Source organism: Cyprinus carpio, chromosome A19, assembly GCF_018340385.1.
Source record: "Cyprinus carpio isolate SPL01 chromosome A19, ASM1834038v1, whole genome shotgun sequence".
NCBI classification, from domain to species: Eukaryota; Metazoa; Chordata; class Actinopteri; order Cypriniformes; family Cyprinidae; genus Cyprinus; species Cyprinus carpio.
The window spans coordinates 8290636-8314598 of record NC_056590.1 but is presented as its reverse complement, the minus strand read 5'-3'; the positions used below and the strand labels follow the sequence as shown (position 1 = coordinate 8314598).

Sequence of the window (23963 nt, the reverse complement as noted above, 5' to 3'; positions counted from 1 at the left end):
CTGCCAAAACATTAAAACCATCAAAAATTATCACCTTGTAGGCTATGTGTTATACAAATAAGCTTGCCAAATCTTTGTGATTAATGATTAAAAATGTATTCATTATTATTATATATTCTTTATAAAAAGTTATTATTTGTTTTTGAACTCTTCTCAGTATATATATTGTATAGGACTTCATCTTTCAGTGAATACTAAATTTGCTATATATAATGGCTATATGTATATATAGCAGTAATGTACAGTGACCCCAAAAATTATTTGGACACTTTAGTCACATTTAAATGTAAATGAATGCGGTAGAAAAATGTAACAAAAATCTAACTCATATTGTGTTATCTAATAACATTCAAATAAATGTAGCTAAGTGTCCAAAAGGGTTTACATGCTATATGGTTTGTGCCCCATTGTATTTGTATTAAACATGTTTAGGCATAAAAATACAATTTCTTATGTATTCATCAGCTTCACTGATCCATTTAAATTATATTTATTTCTACTATTTATAACCGCTTTAAAACAAGGACATTACTCGTTTACATTTTACATGTATTTGTTTCGGTTTTCATTCACATGCATTAGCATAACACCGACAGTCTCTAATTTGACCTATTTTTTTACGTGTTTTATGCAGGTTAAATTGCCACAGCTCCATGACACATTCGTGTACCCGGGTCCTAGTGGGTGATGGGTGACGCTTGACCTCATAATGTCCAGCTGAATTATGTTGTGAACCTATCGCGTGATCTTCCATGTTGTCGTACTCGTACAAACATCACGTAAATGCAAGTTTGTTGATCGCGATCCCGAGTGTTGTGTAATTTTCTGTTTCTGTGAAAAACTGTTCCAGTGGGTGGAGTTTACGTGAATAGCCATTCGTTCCCCTGTTGTGGGCGTGTCCTTGAAACAACGCACAAACGAATGGAACTGAAAATATTAGTGCACGCTCCTCAAATCGCTACTTGTTTAATGGATAATTTGGAACAGGTAATGAAGTTTCAATGTTGCACATTAATTAGCATTAACTGCTACAGTGCCAAAACAATGCAAAGTTTGTGTAACATGATAAATTGTCTGTAACGTTTTGCTTGATTGATTACAGGCACACAGCAAAACAATCAATAAGCTAGTAACCTATCTTACCTAATAGTTTTTACTCTTTGGTGTGTTTAGCTTTTTTATATATTTCATTTGTGGGGTTCTATTTTTAATGGTTTGATTTGATTAGCCTACCAAGTTGTCATTGGTGACTAGTACAGTTTTTATACAACTATGCCTAAAAAAAAACCACTACAAATGTATCTGTGGCCTAATAAATTGGTGTGAGCATCCTGTTTCATTCTTTCTTTAATTTTTTTTTTTTTTTAAGTTTTTACCAGCCTCCTAAGCCCCATCAGTATATATTTTAATTATTCTGAATATCAGGTAAAATTATAATTAAAGTCACGCTGAATGCACATTTACTTCTGTCACATATTTTCTCCTATTACTATTATTATTATTTTTGAACTTTTTTAAAAAAAACATCAAAATCTTTAAGCCTGTTTGGGAATCACTAGTCTCCAAGTACTAACAGATTATAATATATATTGAAGGTAGAAATCCACCCAAAAAAAGACAGTTCTGTTATAATTTACTCACCCAACCAGTATGAGCAAAAAATTATAAATAAATAACACTGACATTTTTTAAGTATCTTCTACAAAAGGAGGAGTTGTACAACATTGAAACAACACGAGAGAGAGTTAATTAGTTAAATGAACTGTCTCTTTAAAATGGACTTACAAAGTATGTCATATTAGCATAGCATATCCCATTTTTCTTTATTGTATCTATTTAACAGTCAAATACAGAGCTTAACAGTTTAGATAATCTGAGAAAGAACTACTAATAATAAATATTATAATAATAAATATCATAAGCATGCATTGTGTCTGTTCTTTGACCATATGTTGCACTGAAAAACAACCTCATCATGTCATATGTTTAACAATGGTATGAAAACATCCAAAATTTCATGATCCATTGTGTTAATTATGTTTAACTTTGGAACATCTTATTCAAAATTGTTTTTCACATTTTACAACTATTACATACAATGAAACCAAAATGTTTTTGTCAGCCAAACTCTGTTCTCCTGTCTCCTCCTGAGATTAATATCCTCTGAGATTAAAGTTAATATTTCAATAATTTAACAATACACTTTAATGTTCACAGTTCTCTGATGTGGGTTAATAGTAACATGACATGCAGGTTAACAAATAAAGTTATCTTTTTAGTAAGTGTTTTATTTTTACAGTTTATAAGTATACTCAAAAAATATATTGTATAGATCACTTAATTATTAGTTACATTCATCAAATGTTACTATGACAAGCACAGAAGTAATTGCTTTACGAATATAACTCAAATTGAAAAGACAAGGAAAGTTGTGTAAAAGTATGCATGTGGAATGAAGCAATGCAAAATTAAGTGAGTGTCTGAGATATTTATTGGCACTCGATGAATGTCCAGTTCATACAATGATCAACTACTATACCAGTGACTTCAGTTCTCTCATCTAATCTGAAACAGACAGTACTTTTACATGATGATGAATATATGTGGAAACATCACAAAAGCAAATCAAAGCCATTATAACACTGCTGATGATGAGACATGATTTATTATCCAAATGTAAAAATAATATTCTTGGAGTAGCTGCTGACCTATGTCCAAGACGACTGCATCAGAACAATGCTTAAAGGTTTATGCACTATATTATATAATCAATTACACATTAGAATGATTACAATATTAACATTTTAACTACAAGAGAAAACGTTCTCAGTATGTATGTAGGTAACAAAAACACTGGCTATACAAAAATAAACAAGATTTTATATAGGTGACCCTGGACCACAAAACCAGTCTTAAGTGTCAATTTTTCGAAATTGAGATTTATACCACACCTGAAAGCTGAATAAATAAGCTTTCCATTGATGTATCCAAATATTGAGACTGACCATATTTGGCCGAGATACAACTATTTGAATATCTGTAATCTTAAAGTTGTCTAAAAGAAGTGCTTAGCAATGCAAAATTCCAAATATTGAGAAAATCGCCATTAAAGTTGTCTAAAAGAAGTGCTTAGCAATGCATATTGCTAATCAAAAATGAAGTTTTGATATATTTACATTAGTAAATTTGACAAAATATCTTCATGGAACACGATCTTTACTTAATATCCTCATGATTTTGGCATAAAAGAAAAATCTATAATTTTGACCCATACAGTGTTTTTTTGGCTATTGCTACAAATATACCCCAGCGACTTAAGACTGGTTTTGTTCATATATTCACGTATTTGTTTCAAGCATTGTGAACACACTGAAGTAATAATCAGTATATTGTTTTGACACTGTTGCAAATAATGCTTCAATCAACTGAAACGTCATTACCTGTTCAAAATAATCCATTAAACAAGTAGCGATTTGAGGAGCGTGCACTAATATTTTCAGTTCCTTTTGTTTGTGCGTTGTTTCAAGAACACGTTTTTCACAGGATCCGAATATTACACAACACCTGCACAAATGTCCCTGTTTCCTCTCTCCAATTGGTCACCATCGATATCGACGTAATGACGTGGGCGTGTCATTGTGCGGGTACGCAAATTTAAAAGAGGTGTCAACAACAGGGGTCCCAAGACGAGACAGCCCCAGACTGAATAGGGACCTGCACGTGAGGATATACGGCAAACCTCTCCAGAGAAAAGCTACGGCTTTTGTTTTAATCTCTGACAACATACAACGTTTTTAGTTTTTAGTTCGGATAGGCCTATTTAGATCTTCCAATATGAAGTTTGTAAGGTATATAATGAGGAATGCTGCTATGCTAAATGCGCCAAAGCATATTGATTATTACGCGAAATTTTCTCCATCGCCTTTGTCAATGAAGCAGTTTCTGGATTTCGGTGAGTTTGAGATTTATGTAAAATATGTATCCATGCAATCTTGTCATTCCAAGGCTGGTGGTGCACACTGGGCATTAACGCTCGAGAACGCTCGCGTTCCATGGATGGCGTAAACATAGTAACAGTTCGCTGCTCGAGCGCTTTCTGTAAGGTCATCGGGCTGCCATTATTTGTAACTTTAGCCTGTTATATTTGCACACCATTTATGCGCAAAGAGTGTAGTGTTTTATTTATTTAAGGTTCGCCCATTATGCTATAAGGACGACAAATTAGTGCACGCGACGAACCTCAGCAGAAATACTGTCAGATTAAAAACAAAACTTGTAAGTTATTCTGTAGCCTAATTACGGTTTGCTCAAGTTTGTTGTCTTAATATTAGAGTTTTAGTTCAACTGTATAGCAGCAAAGTGGGCATTTAGCTGAGGATTCACACTGTCACATTGTCTTTTTAGGATCCACAAATGCATGTGAGAAAACATCCTTCGCTTTCCTCAGACAAGAGCTCCCGGTCCGACTAAGCAACAGTCTGAAGGAGATCAACCTTTTACCAGACCAACTGATCATGACTCAGTCCGTTCAGCTAGTTCACAGCTGGTAAGTTCACGTCCTGGGTTATCAGACAAAAAGGTGTTAACTAACTTTTGAACAGTCCCATCTGACTTGTAGTTTGAGTAGACGCAAACGAACAATATAAATCATGCAAGTGTATGATTTTTATATATTGCTTAACATACTTACCCATTAAAATGTTTTATTTTGCACGTGTGCATTATGTAATGTGTCTCACGCCTCCTAACTGAACGATGAACTCTGCCTTAGTTCCGCAGCCTGATGTTTTCGAAGTATGTGCCACTACTGTACATTACACACTCGACAGTTTAAGGTTCAGAATCAAGCTTCATCCGGTTTGCATCATAACTTTAATCTAAGGATCAAAGTTGTAATCTTCTAGACCATGTGTAGAAAAGGCCACAAAGTTATGTTAGTGTTGCTTCTTCTAGTTTCTAGCTTGGGTTTCTGGACCATGTGAAATTAAGTTGTGGTGTGAGATGCTTAAAACATTTTCTTTAAAACGTGATTGTAAATACTTGCTTAAGAGCCTATGGAATGTAGTTTATGTTGAAATACCACTGCAGACCCTCACTTGTTTACTAGACTGCGGGAACGTTTATGTGATGTATACTGCAGTTCACGTCATCAGAAAGTGAAATATGAGAAGGGGCGGTGACGCGCAGACTTGTTTTCGAGAACTGACTTGGAACAGTACATTCTTCTGTGCTCGAGCAGAACAGCAATGAGGGAAACTCAGGGAAATAAGCAGTTAACATATAGAAAACCAGTTAGGAAAAACATCTATAGTGAATATTAATAGTTAATATATATATATATAAAAAAAGTATGACAATAACCAGAAATAATTATAGCCTAGTATAAAATATTGTTTAAATACTATTCTTTATATACTTCTACTTTATACAGTGTATATATATATATATATATATATATATATATATATATATATATATATATATATAATAAGTAATTCTATTCTATGATAGTATTTATTTAGCTGTTTTTAGTGTATTATTTCATTTTAAAAAAATCAATATAATTAATTTCTTTTGTTTTTATTTTTAAAATTAGCTTTAATTTATTTTTATTTCAGATTTAGTTTTAGAAATTTTAAGTTTAGAAGTATAAAATTTGAATCTAATATTTATATTTGTATTTTATTTCAGCTTTATTTCAAGTCTACTGATTTTTTTTAATAATTTCAATTTAATCTTTTTATTTTTATTTCAGATTTAATTTGAGTGATTTTAGTACTTAAACATATTTAAGTTCCTTGCCCAGGCAAAATTAAAGTTAAGTTTAACATTTTAATCTAATATTTATATTTTTACTTTATTTCAACTTTATTTTAATATGGATACCAATTTTTAATAATTTTAGTTCATTTAGGCAGTTTGTTTTTATTTTAGATTCATTTTAGTAGTTTAGTAGTTTTTAGTAACTTAAACATAGTTCTTGGAATTTTTTTTTATATAAATATATTCTTAATGTTTAATTTTTGCATTTTTAATTTTAAGTTTTTCATATAATATTTATATTTTATTTTTAATAGTTTTAGTTAACAATAACAACACCGGTGAGTACTTAAAAATGGCAAAACTTTCCTGTAAGTGTGAAAACATTATTTAGGTAATCTTTATTAGAAAACGAAAAAGTGTAGTTGTAACTCTGCAGTGGTGTACAAAAAAAAAAAAACCTTAATCTATAGTGAATGTACAACCTTTCATTCCCTTTGTCTTCTCTATCTTACTTTCTCAGGGTTGTCCAGTGCCTGATGGACATCCTAGAATTTCAAGACAAGAGTCCCAATGACCCCAGAGTTCTTGCTGAGTAGGTTCTTCATCTGACAGAATATATTAAACAGTGCAAAACGGCAGGATTCATTGAGTTGTTTTGCTGTTTGTCCCCAAAGATTTGTGGACACTCTGGTGACCATCAGGAACAGGCACAATGATGTGGTACCCACCATGGCCCAGGGCGTCATCGAGTATAGGGATGCATTTGGGGCAGATCCTTTGACAAGTCAGAACATTCAGTACTTTCTGGACCGCTTTTACATGAACCGCATCTCCATTCGCATGCTCATCAACCAGCACAGTAAGTCAATCTTGTCCTAAATCTTTGCTCTAGTCCATACACCTGGACTTGGCATCAGTAGTCACTTTCTCAGCACTTTACAGGTCATTAGATCTTGAATAATCTGGCCTGCTCTAGTCTGAGTTAATTATTCACTGAATATGAGAGAATGATTAGCTTGTAGTACACCTCTAACCCTCTGTTTCCTTTTATTTCGTGCTCTATCTTTAGCTCTGATCTTCGATGGCTCCACAAATCCAGGACATCCCAGCAGCATCGGGTGCATTGACTCCTGTTGTGACGTCACAAATATAATCAGCGGTGAGTGCTTTAGTGCATATTGTTATCGACTTGGGATGCAAACATTACCCTAGCGACAAGTGCAAATTCAATACTAATGTCCTGCGTTCTGCTTCAGATGCATATGAGTGTGCTAAAATGCTCTGTGAGCAGTATTACTTCGGATCCCCTGAGCTGGAGCTTAGAGAGATAAATGGTGAGGAACAGACATGTTCAGATATATTCTCCAGATGTTCCATCATGTTTCATTTCAATTTCATTCACAAACTACATTGTGTTTTATAATATTTGTTCTCTGGTGCAGCAAAGAACAAGTCGCAGCCAATCGAGATTTCCTACGTTCCCTCTCATCTCTACCACATGGTTTTTGAGCTCTTCAAGGTACCCATGGTGCTTTATTTTTGCATACTACAGACGCATATGGAATGATAATTAATTTTAGATTTGAAATAAGTCATGCTTATGTCTCCTCCACTCCAGAATGCAATGAGGGCTACTATTGAGAATCATGAAACAAGCAGCACATTGCCACCAATCAAAGTCATGGTTGCTCTAGGAGGAGAGGACCTGTCAATCAAGGTAAATGAAAGTTCAAATATGATTGAGCTGGCAGCTGAATATCTTTAACCTATAAAACTCTTAATAAGCATATGAGGTCACACCATCACCACCGCCTTGTTTGAATCATTCTTCTCAACCACCGGTTCCTTCCTCACACTGTTACATTGCCCCAGATTCAGCGATAACCGATAATAATGTTATATAAACTGTCCTAAAGATTAATATTCTAACCACCCTTGATCAAAATCATTTGTTGCCATAAATGGAAACCAGATTAGACTAGTATCACCGATATTAACCTTTGCCCTGCTGGTGGCTAAAGCGTGCAACAAAGCAGACATTGAACTGCAATGCTATATCCATGCAAGATTATATTTATCTTCTTAAACATACAGTATGTAACAGACAATCCCTTAGTCTTAGTCATGTAACCCACACAGATTTATCATCTGATGTAATGCAGCTCACAAAACACCTCATTGTTCTCTAAGCATTCACATTTCATGTTCCAGATCAGTGACAGGGGCGGTGGCGTTCCTTTCAGGAAGATTGATAGACTTTTTAGCTACATGTATTCAACAGCGCCCAGACCTACTATTGGTGACCATCAACGGACCCCAATGGTAAGAGTATAGGACACTACATAATAGCAGGGGCATATGTTTTTTCAAAGTCAAACCTGCATGTTATTCCCTCAGGCTGGCTTTGGTTATGGCCTTCCCATCTCCCGCCTGTACGCACGCTACTTCCAAGGTGATCTCCAGCTTTATCCAATGGAGGGCTATGGTACGGATGCTGTGATTCAGCTGAAGGTAAAGAGATCCCTAAAAAAATTTAAATTCTGTTACTAATCCTGATCATATGAGGATTTTTGCACAGTTATCATTAAATGGGCTGTGTCAACAATATGCTAAACTTCTCCTTTTGTGTTCCACAAAAGAAAATAAGTCATATGGGTTTGGAACAATGAGTAAACCATGACTTTGCACTTTTAGGTGAAGTTTTAAATGAACAGCAAGATGGCAAATCATAATGAGGGTTTTGCTTACACTAACCTTATCTTTTGAGCTTGTACCCATGCAAAACATCCTGTCAACTTTGCACATTATATCTGTCAGTCTTCAAATCATTAATCCACAGTCTTCTTCCCGCAGGCCCTGTCCACAGATTCAGTAGAGAAGCTTCCAGTGTTCAATCAGACTGCCTTGCGCCATTACAAATTCAACCAAGAAGCTGATGACTGGTGCGTCCCGAGCAAGGAGCCGTTGAACTTAGCTGCATACAAGGCTGCAAAGTGAACCATCGGAGCTGACTGCCTTAAAGATATGACAAAGGCTTTCAAGACATTGCCAAGATAGCCTTCCACTGTGAATGCTCTCATTCCCTACTGAACTGGGGACCAGTGACTGCATTTCCCAATGCTCTCTGAGTACTGTTGCCTGCTGGGAACACTTAAACTACATGTGGCCAGAATTGAAGATGCAAAACAGTAGATTCCTTAGTAAACACTCAAACAAACAAACAAGTTATTACTGAGGTGCTGCTGAAGTTGGTGTTTTTCAGCAAAAGCTCACGGATGAAGAGCCACACACGTGCTAAGACCTGGTGGGGCGACAGGTGATTATATGCATGTTAACCTGACAGAAGCAGAGTTAAGTCTAAAAAACAGGTAGAGAGAAGTGTATTACCAAAGGAGTAAATACTGAAGGCAGAATAAATGTAGCTGGGATGAGAAGTGAGACATGAGACATTTCTGAGGTCAGAAAAAGTGTATGATTTGTGAGAAGTGTCAAAATAAGAAGGATGTGGTCAAAGATGTGTTTTGTTCTCTAAAGAGGCTGGACAGTTTGCAATCACACTTGATGTGTGATTAACACTTATTATTTAAGAAAACATTTATGTAAGCATATATTAATAATAGCACTGTATGGTTGTGTTTTATTGCATTATGAATGACCACAAGATGTATATACTCAATGTTGTGTTCACAATATTTATCTTTTTTTAAGGACCTTTGCTGTTTGTTTGTTTGTTTGTTTTTCAATATTAAATAAATCTGATATTTTCTCATCAATATGCATAAGCTGTTATTGCAAACAATCCGAGGAAACATTTCAGTGAAATGCATACTAATGCACGTCATTATGTAATCGGGAACATCATACCCATAAATGTGCACACAATAAGAAAACCATAAGAGAACAATCTGATGTTTCCCAACCCTGTTCTTGGAGGCACCAACGGTGGCCTACACATTTTCAAACTCTTCAAATGAACCACACCTGATTCATCTCATTAGCTCAATTTGCCACTGTTCCCACGCCACAGGCCTATTTTCTGACGCAGTGAAAAGCATCCTCAAACAAAAGTAAGAACACGCTTAGATTAAACTGTAATAATTGGCGACACATTTGGGCACCTCCCCGTCAAAAGTGTTTATTTTGTGTTTTAAGACATAACTGTTGATTTCTTGCACATCTTTGACACTCACCGCTTTTATCTGCACGCTCGCGAATCCTCTCATTGTAATCAGAATCAGTGGAGAGAGCTTGATTGATTTTAACGGACCTTGTTGAGATCGCGGTGAACTAGACAGCTTTTAAATGGTTAAAGGGGCTGCATAATCCATTCAGAATTTGAGTAAAAGTTTTGTTTTTCATGCTGCGAAGAGGACCAATGGCCACATACCCTGAACTTTTACATTTTAGTCATTTAGAAGACGCTTGTATCCAAAGCGACTTACAAATGAGGACATAATATTTAAAATAAAAAATAAAAAAAGTATATATACTAGAAAAACAATAGGGAACGCTAGTGTTCAAGAGTCTTTTTAATAAAAATAAAACGTAAAAAAAAAAAAAAAAAAAAATAAACGAGAATGCATTTTTTATAATAAATAAAAAGAAAACAAGATAGAATATAAAAAGAATAGAGAATGCTAGTGTCAGAGTGTCTTTTTTTAAAAAAGAAGACAAGTAGTAGAAATAGAATAGAAAGTGCAAGTATTAAAGGGTCAAATGTTTTGTTTTGTTTTAGAATTAGAATTAGAATTAGAATAGGGAGTGCTAGGGTCCAAGGAAGATGGAAGAGGTGTTTTAGCGGTTTCTTGACTCAGCTGCTCGCTTTGAGAGCAGGTTAATGTAGAAGTCAAAGTGATTTTGTGCCTCTTTGGGATGGCACTATAATATTAGCCTATAACCATAACACGCAGCAAAGCTTCGCGAGTGACATGTCATATAGCTACCTGTAAATGCGGGACTTATATTTTCACTTTCTAAACTGCAGATTGACATAATGATAACGATATCAGTGGACGGGAGAAAAATATAATTTGTCAGAGTAGATGTACATTGCATGTGCATGCAGACTAATCGCTTTGGCACAATTTTCATATGGCTTAGTGTTAGATTTTCAAAACTCACATAGTACTTAAGTAATATCACAACTGATATCTAAACGTGCACTTTTTTCAAACATTTCAGCATGTTTTTAATTGTGTGTGTACAATAGGCCTACACAAAATCACAAAGTATCCTTTTTACACAGTATAACTGTTTAATCTATATAAGCATTTGCAGTAACTGCCTTTTATAAAGCTCACTATCAAAACTTTTCATTTGCATCTCGTTCAGTTTAATACATTTCTCTCTGATTTAATCATTGCTCTTGATACTTAATCAGTGAATCATTTGGGAAAGCTATACATTTCTATAGATTATATAGATTTAGTTAGAGAATTTATTTGCAACTTCTAATATGAATAACCTAATGTAATGAATTCTTTTTACATTTTAAGCGATTTTTCTTAGATGACAACCACTGTGTTCAAAGTGTGTGTGTGTGAGAGACAGAGAGATTTGCAGTTTGTGAACATAGAGCAGGATAGAGTACAGGAGAGAGGAAACAGTCAATGACTGTATAATATCTGACTGATAAGAGATGCATCTGAAGAAAGGAGACAGATGGCATCAAATACAGCTTTTTACATTACAGTAAACCATGTGATGCAGTGACAGCATTTACTGTATTGGCAGCAAACTATGTTTTAGCACAAAACCTCATGGCTGTGTCATATTCATCACAACTTTTGATAGCACACTGAATAGACACTATTACAAGCAAATTACTACATATAATTTTTATGTCAGTTAGATAGTGAACGTGCATTTTCTAATGTATCATCTGTAGTCTGTGTTACTGTTACTAATTCAGCAACAAGGGTGATTTGAATCATGTCTCGCATTGTTGTTATTAAATGAACTGTTGTTCATTCAGAATGATCTGTTTGGGTGATAAAATCAAATGTTCTCAATACATATTACAATAATCTTGTGTTTTGAAACTGATTATGTGAATTGAAAATGTGTAACTGTGATGAAATGAACTGTAATACAAATTGTAATGAAAACATGAGATCTGGTTTTGAAAGTTGTGTTACAAGTTTGATCAGTTTGTATTTTTGTAGTCCCGCACATTCACAGGGAATAGAGTTGAAAAATAAGGCTTACTGCTGACAACATATCTGCTGATTATTAGCATTAATCCGATGTAGGTTTTATAATCAATCTAAATTACTGTGAAAAGCTAAAAGACATTTAAGGCTCTACTAGCCCTACTTGTCCTGCTACATAAGGGATGAGCAAAATTCATTTTATAGAAAAAAAAAAAAAAAATATTGCTATAATTGCGTTAAAGTAATTTCTGTTCCATAAGCCCGATCAGAGCTGATAAAGGTGTTTTGGGCCTTAAATAATGATCTCAAAACACAATGCATGTAGCTACGTGCCGTTCTGCAGTCTAACATCACTCTTTATGGGCTGTGATTAAGATTAAGCTGATGTACGTAAAATATAGCACTTTGATTAGGCTGCTGGCCTCACTATGAGTAACTGTGGCAATCAGTCACAGCACTGTCATAAAAAACAGTCAGATGGGACATGAGAGGACACGACCCAGAATCAGAATTTCCAGTTTAGCAATTTTATTGCTAGATTTAGCAACTTTTCAGACCACCCTAGCAATTATTATTATTATTTTTCAAAAAGCACCTAGCACCAAATTCAGCTATTTTTTTTTTTAAGTTTTTGGCAACTTTTAGCAACTTTTGTAAAGTGGCAAAGATGATAAAAAAAGCACATATTTTCATCTAAATGACACAAAAAGAGGAAACCGCTAGCCAGTCAAGTAGTACATCAACCTGGAGAAAGCTGGAGAATCGGTACAAACATCAAATGTGCATTAATAAGTTGCTAGTTCCAATTGGTCAATAATAAATGCACATTTATGATACAGCATGTTATTAGCTTGTATATATATAATTGTTGTTCAGTTAGGTACAATGTAAGAAAAAAAAATATGTAAAAACACTGAAAACTGACTTGTCACTTTCTGCCAGGATGTCATCCATTAAGTTGTAACCCTGTAACCTTAAAACCAGGGGCGGATTTAGTGAATTGGGGGCCCCAGGCAAATAAAGGAATGGGGCCCTATACCTTTGCACACATTTACCTAGATCAACCCTCGAGGTCCTTTTTTGTTGTGATGCTTGCTGCTGCACAATGGTGCCACATTGTTGTGTCCAATGTTTCTACATTTTTTATGTACATGTTCTAATGGGATTCTTTAATTTACATTTATTCATTTAGCAGATACTTTTATTATTTCATGTTGTAGACCACGAAATAGAAATTGATTTACCGTTTTTTTTTTTAGTTTTAACATAACATAAACAAAATAAATTATAAAATGATAAACCTCACAACTGAAACAATATACTCATTGGACTAGTCAGAAGTATAAATTATTATATTATTTAAAACAGATTTATGTGAGTGAATATTCGCATTGGTCTGAACAAAAACTGCAGACTGGATTATTGAAAATGCACATTCATTCTCTGCCAGTAGGAGGTGCTTTTGGAGTCAGAAATATAGTGGTTTCCCCGGTAACAGCTCTAAACAAAACAGCTCAGCTCATAAATGGTACTTTATCAGGTAAAATGAAAATGTGAGTTACCAGCGTAAGCCTACATTTTATTTTAGTGGTTTTAACTTAGGGCTGTCAATCAATTAAAATATATAATCACAATTAATGGCATGATTGTCATGAGTTAACTTGTGAATAATCGCAACTTAATTGCACATTTTTATCTGTTCTAAATGTACCTTAAATGAATATTTTCCCCATGGTTTCACAGACAAGGCTTAAGCTAGTCCCAGACTAAAATGCATGTTTGAGCTGTCTCAACTGAAAATATCTTGCTCTGACATATCTTAAAACTCATTGTTCTGTGTCAATATGCACACCTGTAACACTTTCTTTTAAGGCATTTTTGTAATGCAAAAATTAATTTATGCAATAAATGTTTATTATTAGTGAAACCAGTTAACAGAGCATGAAGAGTAGACATGTTTCATAGGTCATAGATGTTTTTCAAAGAACTTGTTCATGTCTATTAGACACATGAAAAAAAAAAAACAGAAATACTAGCTTCCTATTACTTCTCTTTCTTTGCACTGAGCACTTTACACAAACCCTGTTTGCATTTTCGCATGACAGGGCAGCTCACTTCTGAACATGCAAAATATACATTTATTATTTATTATTACATTTGTTTGCCTCTCTGTGCCACATACTGTATTTTGATGCAGCTAAATTCTCAAAACTGTTTTCATTGATACATTTGACTGTTTGTTGTCAGACAACGGGATGAATATGAAATAGTGACTGAAACGCGACACATTAAGACTAACCAGCTCTCCCTTCCGAGAAGTTAATCTGCACAAAAATATATAATCGTGCCCGTCGTCTGATAAAAATCAAATAGGCTACAGAATAGCTTGAAGACAATAGCTGTGCTGTGATTTCAGCTATACTTATATGTAAAATTAGAGAAGCAACATATCAGTGTTTTAACTGAAAGCGCGCGCTGAACGCAGAGAGAGAAGTGTGCGCGCGCTGGGAAAGAGGGACCTCGCGCTCGTGCGGCAGTCAGCTTTAGATGCATAAAATTTTATTTTGCTACAAGCTGGATACACAAGAAGCACGTTCAACTCGGACGCGCAGACGAATGTCGTGCATAAACACCGTAAACAGCAACCGTTCGCGTGTCCGCGCTTAATGCGCATCTCCTATATGAAAAGCATTAGGGGGCCCTTGGCTTTTGGGGGCCCAAGGCAGTCGCCTACCTTTGCCTAATGGGTAAGTCCGCCCCTGCTTAAAACACAAAATACAATGTGGAATTTAAAACACAGGTAAAACACCTGTGAAAAAAAATAAATGTGGATGGTTCCTTCATATTAACAGTAGCCACATTGTGTCCTATTTTTACAGACTTTTGTGTAGCACACTAACTAACTACCAATACACTGCTTAAAACTATAAATGTTCAGAATGTGCAATTTTACTAGTCAATAAGAAAATACATAAAATGTGGAACTGTTAAATAATTCAATGTTGTAAAAAATCAGATCATAAAGATCTGATCATAAAGAACATACTTATTGAGTTAAAAGATAAAGATAAAAAGATTGTTTGTATTGCTTTCGGAAGACTTTGACTTAGGTTTTTGGTTTAGTTGGTCACATTCTGAACTAGTGTGGTTTATAATGGTCTAAAATAAATAATCTTGTTTGTTCTTAAAATGAATCTTAACTAAAGTGATGCACATAGTCTAGAAAAAGAACAACATAGGCAGGCTTTCTGTGATTATTGTGGTTAAGTTTTAAAATTCGGATCACAGAGATAGGTTTGTCAATATGAATGAAGGAAAATCTACAAATAAAATATGACAAAAGAAAGAAAACCAAACTGATCGTATTGTTCTGTTATGGTCTAAACCTTGACTCAATGCTGCGCCCTACTGAGTGTAAGTGGACCTGCCAGACTCTCCCAAATTTCTAAGAAAAAAATGGATATTTATATAAAATTACTATTACATTGTTATTGGTTACCCCCAAAAATAAATAGAAAAAAATTACAAGGAATTAAAAAAATGTTAAGACAGACAATATAATATATATTATATATATATATATATATATATATATATATATATATATATATAACTAATATATATACACAAATGTTTTTTTTTTTTTACATAAAAAATGTTAATCATCCTCAATAGATTTTTTTTTTATAAAATTTGAGCAGTAAATTAATTCACTAAATTGTTTAAAATAATCACATTTTGTTTCTTTGCTGCCTGAAGTGAAGGTCAGCCACAATTTTTCTTTCAGATGTATTTACTCAGTGCAACTTATAACATCCAAGTGAAAGAGATAACACCAACATGTCAGAAAAAAACAAACAAACAAACAAACAAAAACCAATCACTGAGTTGGAAAATGGATCACCCCCTTGTGTCAGTATTTTGTTGACCCAACTTTTGCTTTAATTACAGCATTTAGTCTGTAGTAACATGTCTCTGTCTCTACTAACTTTGCAATATTTGCCCGCTCTTCTTTTCAGAACTGCTCTAGTTCAGTTCAATTTGATGGTGAGTGTTTGTGGACTGCAGTCTTCAAGTCAGTTCACAGATTTTCAGTGGGGTTTGAGTCTGGTCAATAAATATTTCAAGCAAGAACATTCAGGTTTTTCTCCTTCAACCACTGTGTGTCAGTTTTGCTGTGTGCTTTGGGTCATTGTCATGTTGGAAAGTAAACCTTCTTCCCATTAACAACTTTCTGGCAGAGGGCAGCAGATTTTCCTCAAGAAGAGAATTGAATACTGATTTCCATTATTGCCACGGTTTTGTGCAGTGCTTTTGTAGTCATTTAGCATCCATTTTCTCAGCGATGTAATTTGATTCATAAAATGAGACAAACCACAGATCCAGAACGATCCACAAATGTAAGCTCGCCTGTCCATGTAATTTTGAGCCCAGTCTCGTGAAAATGCGTATAAATAGTACGCCAAATAAAAACGAAAACTTGTGGTATTGATACGCAAAAATGGACTTTGGCCTGCATATCATACGCATGTGTATGGCGTGCATATAATACGCAGTTTTCGCGTGCATATGATACGAAATTTGTTGGCCTGCATATGATACGCAGGTTTCGCGTACATATACGCATGTAGGGTGGATTAGTGTAATGTGGGACACTGACTAATGTGAGACACCTAAGCTTCATTGCGTTTATCTCTTCTTTTTCAACATTAAAGTGAACATGATCAGCGTTGAATTCAAGCAGGAGTGTCAAGTTATTGAAATCACTTAACTTTCTGGAAATTATGTCAGAAATGTGGCCAAGAAAATCAACAAACAGGAAGTACCTCTTGTAAAGTTCACTGAAATGACATTGACATGGGATTTAGACTAAAATAATGTTAAGGATATAAATATGTTATAATTAAAACAATGTTCTAAATTGTTATCAAATTATATTTGTGATGTAATTGTACATCAAATTTTGCAATAATATTATTAAAATGTGTTAAGAAGATTTTCTATTTGAAGCAATCTGTGTCCTCCCACTTCAGAAAAGGATGTTTCAAAAGTGGGACAGCATGATTTGACTAATGTGGGACAGTGAAATATTCTCTGTTATTCAACTAATAAAATATGCATTAAGAAAGTTAAATGCCATACATGTAATTTTGTCAGTTTTGGGGTTTATAATGCAGCAATATTATTTGTTTTAAGATCCAGATTCACAATTTAGCGACTAGATGACAATGGGATCCTGGACCATGATGAGTCCATGACTGCCCAGGACTGCTTGCTTCTGTTATGAAGCGTTTTTAACATTAGAATTTAATTAACACAAGCTTTTGAAAAAAAATAAAATAATAATAATAATAAATGGCAACATGGGGTCGTCCCAATCTCTTTGTTTGTTCCACAACTGTTGGATCAGAATTTTAGCACGGGAGGTGAAAGGAGAATGAATCCCAGAGGGTTGTATTGGCTTGCTGTCACCTTATAAATGTGCCGCAGAGTGGGTGTGGTTTTTGGTACTGAGCGGTGTTTGTAACCGAGGATGTCTGCGTCATAATTCCATCTCAAGCCAAGAGTGGATTCATGGCGCTGTACAGCATAAATGGCACAGCAGGGACTGCAGGTTGTGCCAAAGGGTAACACTTGCCACTCATAAATGCTGGAAGGGTTACTGGGTTCAAGATCACGCCAGACAAATCGGAGGAGATGTTTGTCATCAGGCAGTAGGCGGACCTGATGAAACATACCCTTTATATCTCCACTTACTGCAACAGTATGCTCCCTGAAACGCAACAGTACTCCCAAAAGGGAAGGGCTGAGAGTAGGTCCGGCAAGGAGGTAGTGGTTCAGGTTTTGACACTTGTGTTCAAAGAAGCAGTTGAACACCACACAGTTTTTACCATTATGTTGAACCATGTGGTGGGGAATAAACCACGATTCTCCTCCAGTGGTCACAGAGTCCATGGTGGGCTTAACTACATTGCCAGAATTCTCTAGTTTCCTGATCTCTTCATTGTATGTAGCTTCCTTCATGGGATCCTTTGCCAGTCGTAGCTCTGTGCTTCTAAAGTTGGGCATGACGGAGTCCTTAGTGGCATGGAGGTGAGGCATATCAGTTTTCCTTAGCAGCGGTGTTGCATAACGGTTTTACTCCATCTACCATGACTCTGGTGGTTCTGGCTTTTGTAACAAGTCCATTGCCATCTGATCTTGTTTTTTGATCGTACAGCCAATCTCTCGTTCTTATGTGGGATGGCATCACCTTGCCAAAGTCTCTCCACATTCCGGAAAAGTTCTTCCATTTGAGGGTTGACAGAGATATGTAAACATTGCTGAGGTGGGATCTGTTGCTCTAGAAAGCGTGTTGGGCCTTGTAATGTCCAACCTAGTCTGGTTCTGATTGCTGCTGGACCTCCAGGGGCCAGAGAAGTACAGGCTCAATGGGTGTAATCAGGTGGGGATGATCTGCTCCTATTAAAAGAAGGGGACATGCTCTGTGTATGGCCTGCAATGGAATCCTTTTCAGGTGTTGATATTTCTGCTGGAGCATTGAGATGGGGTAGGAGTGCTCAGCCAGACTTAAGTGCTCAGAGGTAAAGGCATTCTGGATTTGGTAGCTCCGTTGAGGCTGTGACATTGAGCGCACCCTAAAAGAAACTGAGGCTCCAATGAGTTTCTTGACATCTTGTCGAATTGTTCTTAATGCTAGGTCCTCTGTCTGTCCCTTAAGTCCTAGTTTCTGAACTGCTGCTGGGAGTAGCATGGTTCTTTTCGGATCCATCATCGAGCACTGCGTAGGTGTTTAGGGTTTTATTCTTGTGTTGTAGCACAACAGGAATCACTTTCAGAAGAACATGATTGGAACCTTCAGGACTGTCTAGGTACAGGGTTTTATTTGTGGAGCTCACCAAGCAGGTGCCCTCTGTCTGTGATCGGTCGTTCACCTCATGTAGGATTTGAAGGTGTTTCCCATTACATAAGCGACAGGGCTTTTTCTGGGTGCAATTTTTTTCGCTAAGTGTGACCGCCCACATTTCCAGCAACGGTTGTTGTCTTTGATCCATTTAATCATCTCTTCTTTACTGAATTTCTGGAAGGTGGTGCACTGGCTTAGGAAGTGTTCTGTACTGTCACAATATGGGCACAACACCCTACTCTGTTCAAGCCTCTGGCCTGGGTTGGACTGCTTCGAGGGTGACAGTACCTGTGTAGCTGTGTTAGGGGTTTGATCAGCTCCATGAAGAACAGTGGCAAGTCTAGGCTTTACTACTGAGCTTGATTTTGTTTGCACTATTCTACGTCTCTGATCCTTTCTTTGATATAGGTCATCACAATCTTGGCACCAGGATTCAAACTTGAGCCACTCTGCTAAATCCAGTAGAGTGTAGACTGCACCAGACTGATAGGGCATGTGTCGTCTGAAGGAGGCGCGTAAATCTGGGGGAAGTTTAGTAAGCAGCCGGGCTACATGTGAACCACATTGTAATTCCACATTACCTTCAGGACCTAATGTCTTCAGGAGACCCACAAGAGCTTGGATTTGAAGGGCAAACCTATCAAAACTGGCCAAATCTCCAGGCTGAACATCAGGGGCATCCATGACCGCTGCTATTTTACTTAAGGCTAACTGGTGAGGTCTTCCAAATCTGTCAGTAAGTGCAGTCATAGTGTCTGTGTATGGCCAAGGGGAATTGAGGAATGAGTCTGCAATTAGACGGGCCTCTTCAAATTTCAGATGATCTAAAAGGACCTGATACTTGAATAGCTCAGTTTGCATCATCAGGAAGCAGATTGCCAAGGGCCAATTTAAGAGGAACAAACCCGCCGGGGTCATGACAGGTGAAATATAGAATTTTCGGTTGTGGGACCCTGTAAGAAGTCTCTGGACATACAGTGCTCTGAGGCCGCCCCGTGGGAGAAGAATATGGCAGATTATGGGCGGTAGCAGGCTGTGGTCTGGACTTGTAGGCATATGTGTCTGCACCTGGCTTAAATGAACTCTGCCTAAGTGGTGCTTGGGGTCTGCGTGGAGTAGGTTGTGGAATGTAGGGCACTGGACTTGGTGCTGTTACCTCAAGTTGTCTATAAATGGTTCTAGGGAATGGCACTGGAATTGCACTGGTTTGCTGCGGTTGAGGTGCTGGTAAGGCTGACTGCTGCTGCAGCCTCAAATTCTGCATATCTTTGTGGAGGGTCTGTAACTGCCGAATTTCCTCTTTAAGAACCATCTGAGCTTAACGTAGCTGCATATTCTCCCTTTTCAGGTCTTGAACCTCCAACCTGTGTCTAAACGATATGAATGAAGACTCATCCTCTTGTAGCAAATGCTCCTCCTCTGCATCTCTTTCATAGTGCAGTGTGGTAGAACACTGTCTGTCAACACAGGAATCCGGAGTACTCATGGCTCCAGCTACTGCTTCAGTGATGTAAGGTTGTGAACTTGAAAAGGGAAAGTCACTACGATCAGAGAGTGATATTCTAGGCTTGTCTCTCCTTGTACTTTGTTGTGGCTACTCTACTTGTACATTTGAATGCTGCATGGGGCTGGTTATAACTGGATCAGTTGGTTGCATATGATATTGTACCTCATAGTCCCTGAGATAGGCTGGAGGCTGGGTTCTGCGTCGTGGGCGCACACTATTAAAGGAAGGTTGCTCTGACATCCTGTCTCTATGGTAAGCACACATCCGGCTCGAAGGACCACATTGTAGGGAAGTTTGAACTATTGTGCTGATCAGGAGATTGTGCTCGCCTCAGGGTGTCAGTAAAAACACAGCACAGGATTCAGAACATTCTGACTTTACTGTTGTAAATGTGTGGTCTGAAATAAACAAATAAATAACATATTACAATAATATAATGACAACATACATACATGATAATATACATCTAATACAATTCTTAGTTAACTGCAATACTTAAAATCAGCATGTATAACAGTGATTTGCAAATTCTCCGTGTCTGTTATAAAGTGCTGAGTAATCATCGTATCTGAACGGGATTACGGAGAATATGATGAAATCAATATCTAAACACTTATTAACTGAGTTATGTTACACCAAAGCGATGATACATAAGGAATAAAGTAAATAAATAACTTTATATGCATAATCTATTATATTTATGGTAACTACGTCAGCGTGAATTCCGAGAACTATGAGGAGACAAACAACTCGCTAATTTCCATAAAATAAAGCTGTAACAGGGCAGGATAACTATAATAAATATCACAAAGAAGTATATAGACTTACATTTTTGCATAAACGCACACAAATTAGGCAAACTTCAAAGATTAATATCAGGAACTCAGGAACACGCATTCATTCTCTTACTCCGCTCGCTGACAGGAGAGGTCGGGAAGTTTCTAGCTCGCCACCTATCGTCCTTTACCAACGTCATTCATAAAGTGGTCCCTGATTGGTTAGATCTCCTTAACAATAAATAAATAAATTTAATTTTAGAAGTTTATAGAAGTTTAAAAAATTGTTATTAGCAAAAAATAATTTTGCTATCTTTATGAAGTTCAATTTGACATTTTTTACTTCATTACATGGTTATTATTATTATTGTTGTTGTAAATAGTAAAATAATAAATTATTTTAAATAATATAAGATTTATGTTATAAAATTGTATTTAACATTCCATAAAGGAACATATAGGTTACTATTTTTTTAGACTTTTGAAGACAACAAACACACTGTAGGCCTACTAAATTAAGCAAACATGGGTATGCACATTTAACCAGGAGTGTTAAATCTGAAGTTGACTTTGTAAAAAAAAATAAAAAAATATATATATTATTTATATGCCAAAACATAGTGTCCCAGAACAGTTTGGCACAAGGAGCACTAATATATGTGCCATTTACCTTTTAATTACAATTTCTGAAAAATTTCTTCTGATTTAGATAGGGAACATCTTGGGGATTTCATAATGATATTACTTGATGGATCATTTTGGCTTCATATGGAAATATGATGCACAAGTCAAAATGGCTAAAAGTGTCCCACATTACCCTAATCTACCCTACCCCACAACCCTAAACCTACTCAGCGTGTAGCATATGCATGCCAAAGTCCATGTGTATCAATACCATAAGCTTTCGTTTTAATGTGCCGTACTATTTTCCGACTTTTGAGCGAATAATGACTGTTTTGTACACATTGTCATGTTAATTCTAATTCAAATGCGTTTTGTTTTATTCACCACAATATCATTGTTATTTGTCTGAGAGGGGCACTTTTGAATAATTTTGAAAAAGGGCAGGGGCTTGGGCCCCCAAAGCACCCCCCCACTTGCGTTTTTCTGTTCTTCTTTTTTAATGTATTTTTTTTTAACAAAGAGGAAGAAGAGATAGGAAGGATGAGATAATTCAGTGTATCATCACAAGACTTTCACCCAAAATATAAAAAGGAAAAAATATGAGTCAGTAGTTCTAATGAAATGCGTCATAATTCTGAAATGTTTCCAAGAATCCGTAGCGATCAGACTTCCAGCAAAAGAGTTTTCACTTGTAAAGATATTAAATGTGATATTCTTACTCTCCTTGTCGCTTGCAGTACGCCTGTTCTCTAAACATTCATATTTCATGTTCCAGATCAGTGACAGGGGCGGTGGCGTTCCTTTCAGATAGATTGCTAGACTTTTTAGCTAAATGTATTCATCAACGGAAAGAATATAGGACACTAGATAATAGCAGGTGCATATGTTTTTTCATAAAAACTGAAAGTCAAACCTGCATGTTGTTCCCTCAGGCTGGCTTTGGTTATGGCCTTCCCATCTCCCGCCTGTATGCACGCTACTTCCAAGGAGATCTCCAGCTTTATCCAGTGGAGCCCAGACAGCAACACAGTGTTGGCCCAGATTCAGCCCACATCTGGCCAGCGTGAAATCCATCTGGTCCGACACTGCATGCTGTCTAGGAGGGTTATGGTACAGATGCTGTGATTCAGCTGAAGGTGATCCCTAAAAAATGTGTTAGCTTGCATAAAAATTTAAATTTTGTTACTAATCCTCACCATATCAGGATTTTTGCCCAGTTATCATTAAATGGGCTGTGTCAGCAACATGCTAAACTTCTCCTTTTGTGTTCCACAAAAAAAAAAAAAAAAAAAAAAAAATCAGTCATATGGGTTTGGAACAATGAGTAAACCATGACTTTGCACTTTTAGGTGAGGTTTTAAACGAACAGCAAGATAGCAAATCATAATGAGGGTTTTGCTTACACTAACCTTATCTTTTGAGCTTGTACCCATGCAAAACATCCTTTCAACTTTGCACAATACATCTGTCAGTCTTCAAATCATTAATCCACAGTCTTCTTCCCACAGGCCCTGTCCACAGATTCAGTAGAGAAGCTTCCAGTGTTCAATCAGACTGCCTTGCGCCATTACAAATTCAACCAGGAAGCTGATGACTGGTGCGCCCCGAGCAAGGAGCCGTTGAACTTAGCTGCATACAAGGTTGCAAAGTGAACCATCGGAGCTGACTGCCTTAAAGATATGACAAAGACAAAGACATTCCATTTATGTCTAAAATTTTAGAAAAAGTTGTGTCTGCTCAATTGTGCTCCTTCCTGCAAAAAATGATCTCTATGAAGAATTTCAGTCGGGTTTCAGGCCCCATCATAGCACAGAAACTGCACTTATTAAAATTACAAATGACTTACTTCTTGCATCAGACCAAGGCTGCATCTCATTGTTAGTTTTACTTGATCTTAGTGCTGCGTTCGACACCATAGATCACGACATTCTCATAGATAGAATACAAAACTATACAGGTATCCAAGGGCAGGCTTTAAGATTGTTTAGATCGTACCTGTCCGATCGCTACCACTTTGTTTATTTAAATGGGGAGTCATCTCATTTATCACCGGTAAAATATGGAGTGCCACAAGGATCTGTCCTAGGTCCTTTGCTATTTTCAATATACATGTTGCCCCTTGGTAATATCATTAGAAAATACGTGATTAGTTTCCACTGTTATGCTGATGATACTCAACTATATATCTCAACGAGACCAGATGAAACTTCTAAATTATCTAAGCTAACAGAGTG

The 23963-nt window shown here is 36.3% G+C and overlaps 1 protein-coding gene across 2 annotated transcripts; it reads left to right on the top strand.

Annotated features, from left to right (window-relative positions):
- Positions 1-3669: 3669 nt before the first annotated feature.
- LOC109111343 (pyruvate dehydrogenase (acetyl-transferring) kinase isozyme 2, mitochondrial-like) lies at positions 3670-23396 on the top strand. Of its 2 annotated transcripts, none has more exons than XM_042776217.1 (11): positions 3670-3952; positions 4405-4546; positions 6284-6355; positions 6438-6622; positions 6833-6922; positions 7020-7097; positions 7206-7282; positions 7382-7480; positions 7975-8085; positions 8161-8274; positions 23238-23396. In XM_042776217.1, the coding sequence occupies exons 1-11, from the start codon at positions 3835-3837 to the stop codon at positions 23379-23381; spliced, it is 1230 nt and encodes a 409-aa protein (XP_042632151.1). In that variant the 5' UTR covers positions 3670-3834; the 3' UTR covers positions 23382-23396. The 2 variants fall into 2 exon arrangements, with proteins under 2 accessions (XP_042632151.1, XP_042632150.1); XM_042776216.1 differs by lacking the exon at positions 23238-23396 and adding an exon at positions 8617-9121 and having other exon boundaries at positions 3672-3952.
- The last annotated feature ends 567 nt before the right edge of the window (positions 23397-23963 follow it).

Excerpts from the sequence above, each read along its gene's own strand:
- LOC109111343 (XM_042776217.1), top strand. The coding sequence starts at position 3,835 with ATGAAGTTTGTAAGGTATATAATGAGGAATGCTGCTATGCTAAATGCG. Across the intron at positions 4,547-6,283 it reads GTTCAGCTAGTTCACAGCTG|GGTTGTCCAGTGCCTGATGG; the intron begins GTAAGTTCACGT and ends TTACTTTCTCAG. Across the intron at positions 6,923-7,019 it reads CGTCACAAATATAATCAGCG|ATGCATATGAGTGTGCTAAA; the intron begins GTGAGTGCTTTA and ends GTTCTGCTTCAG.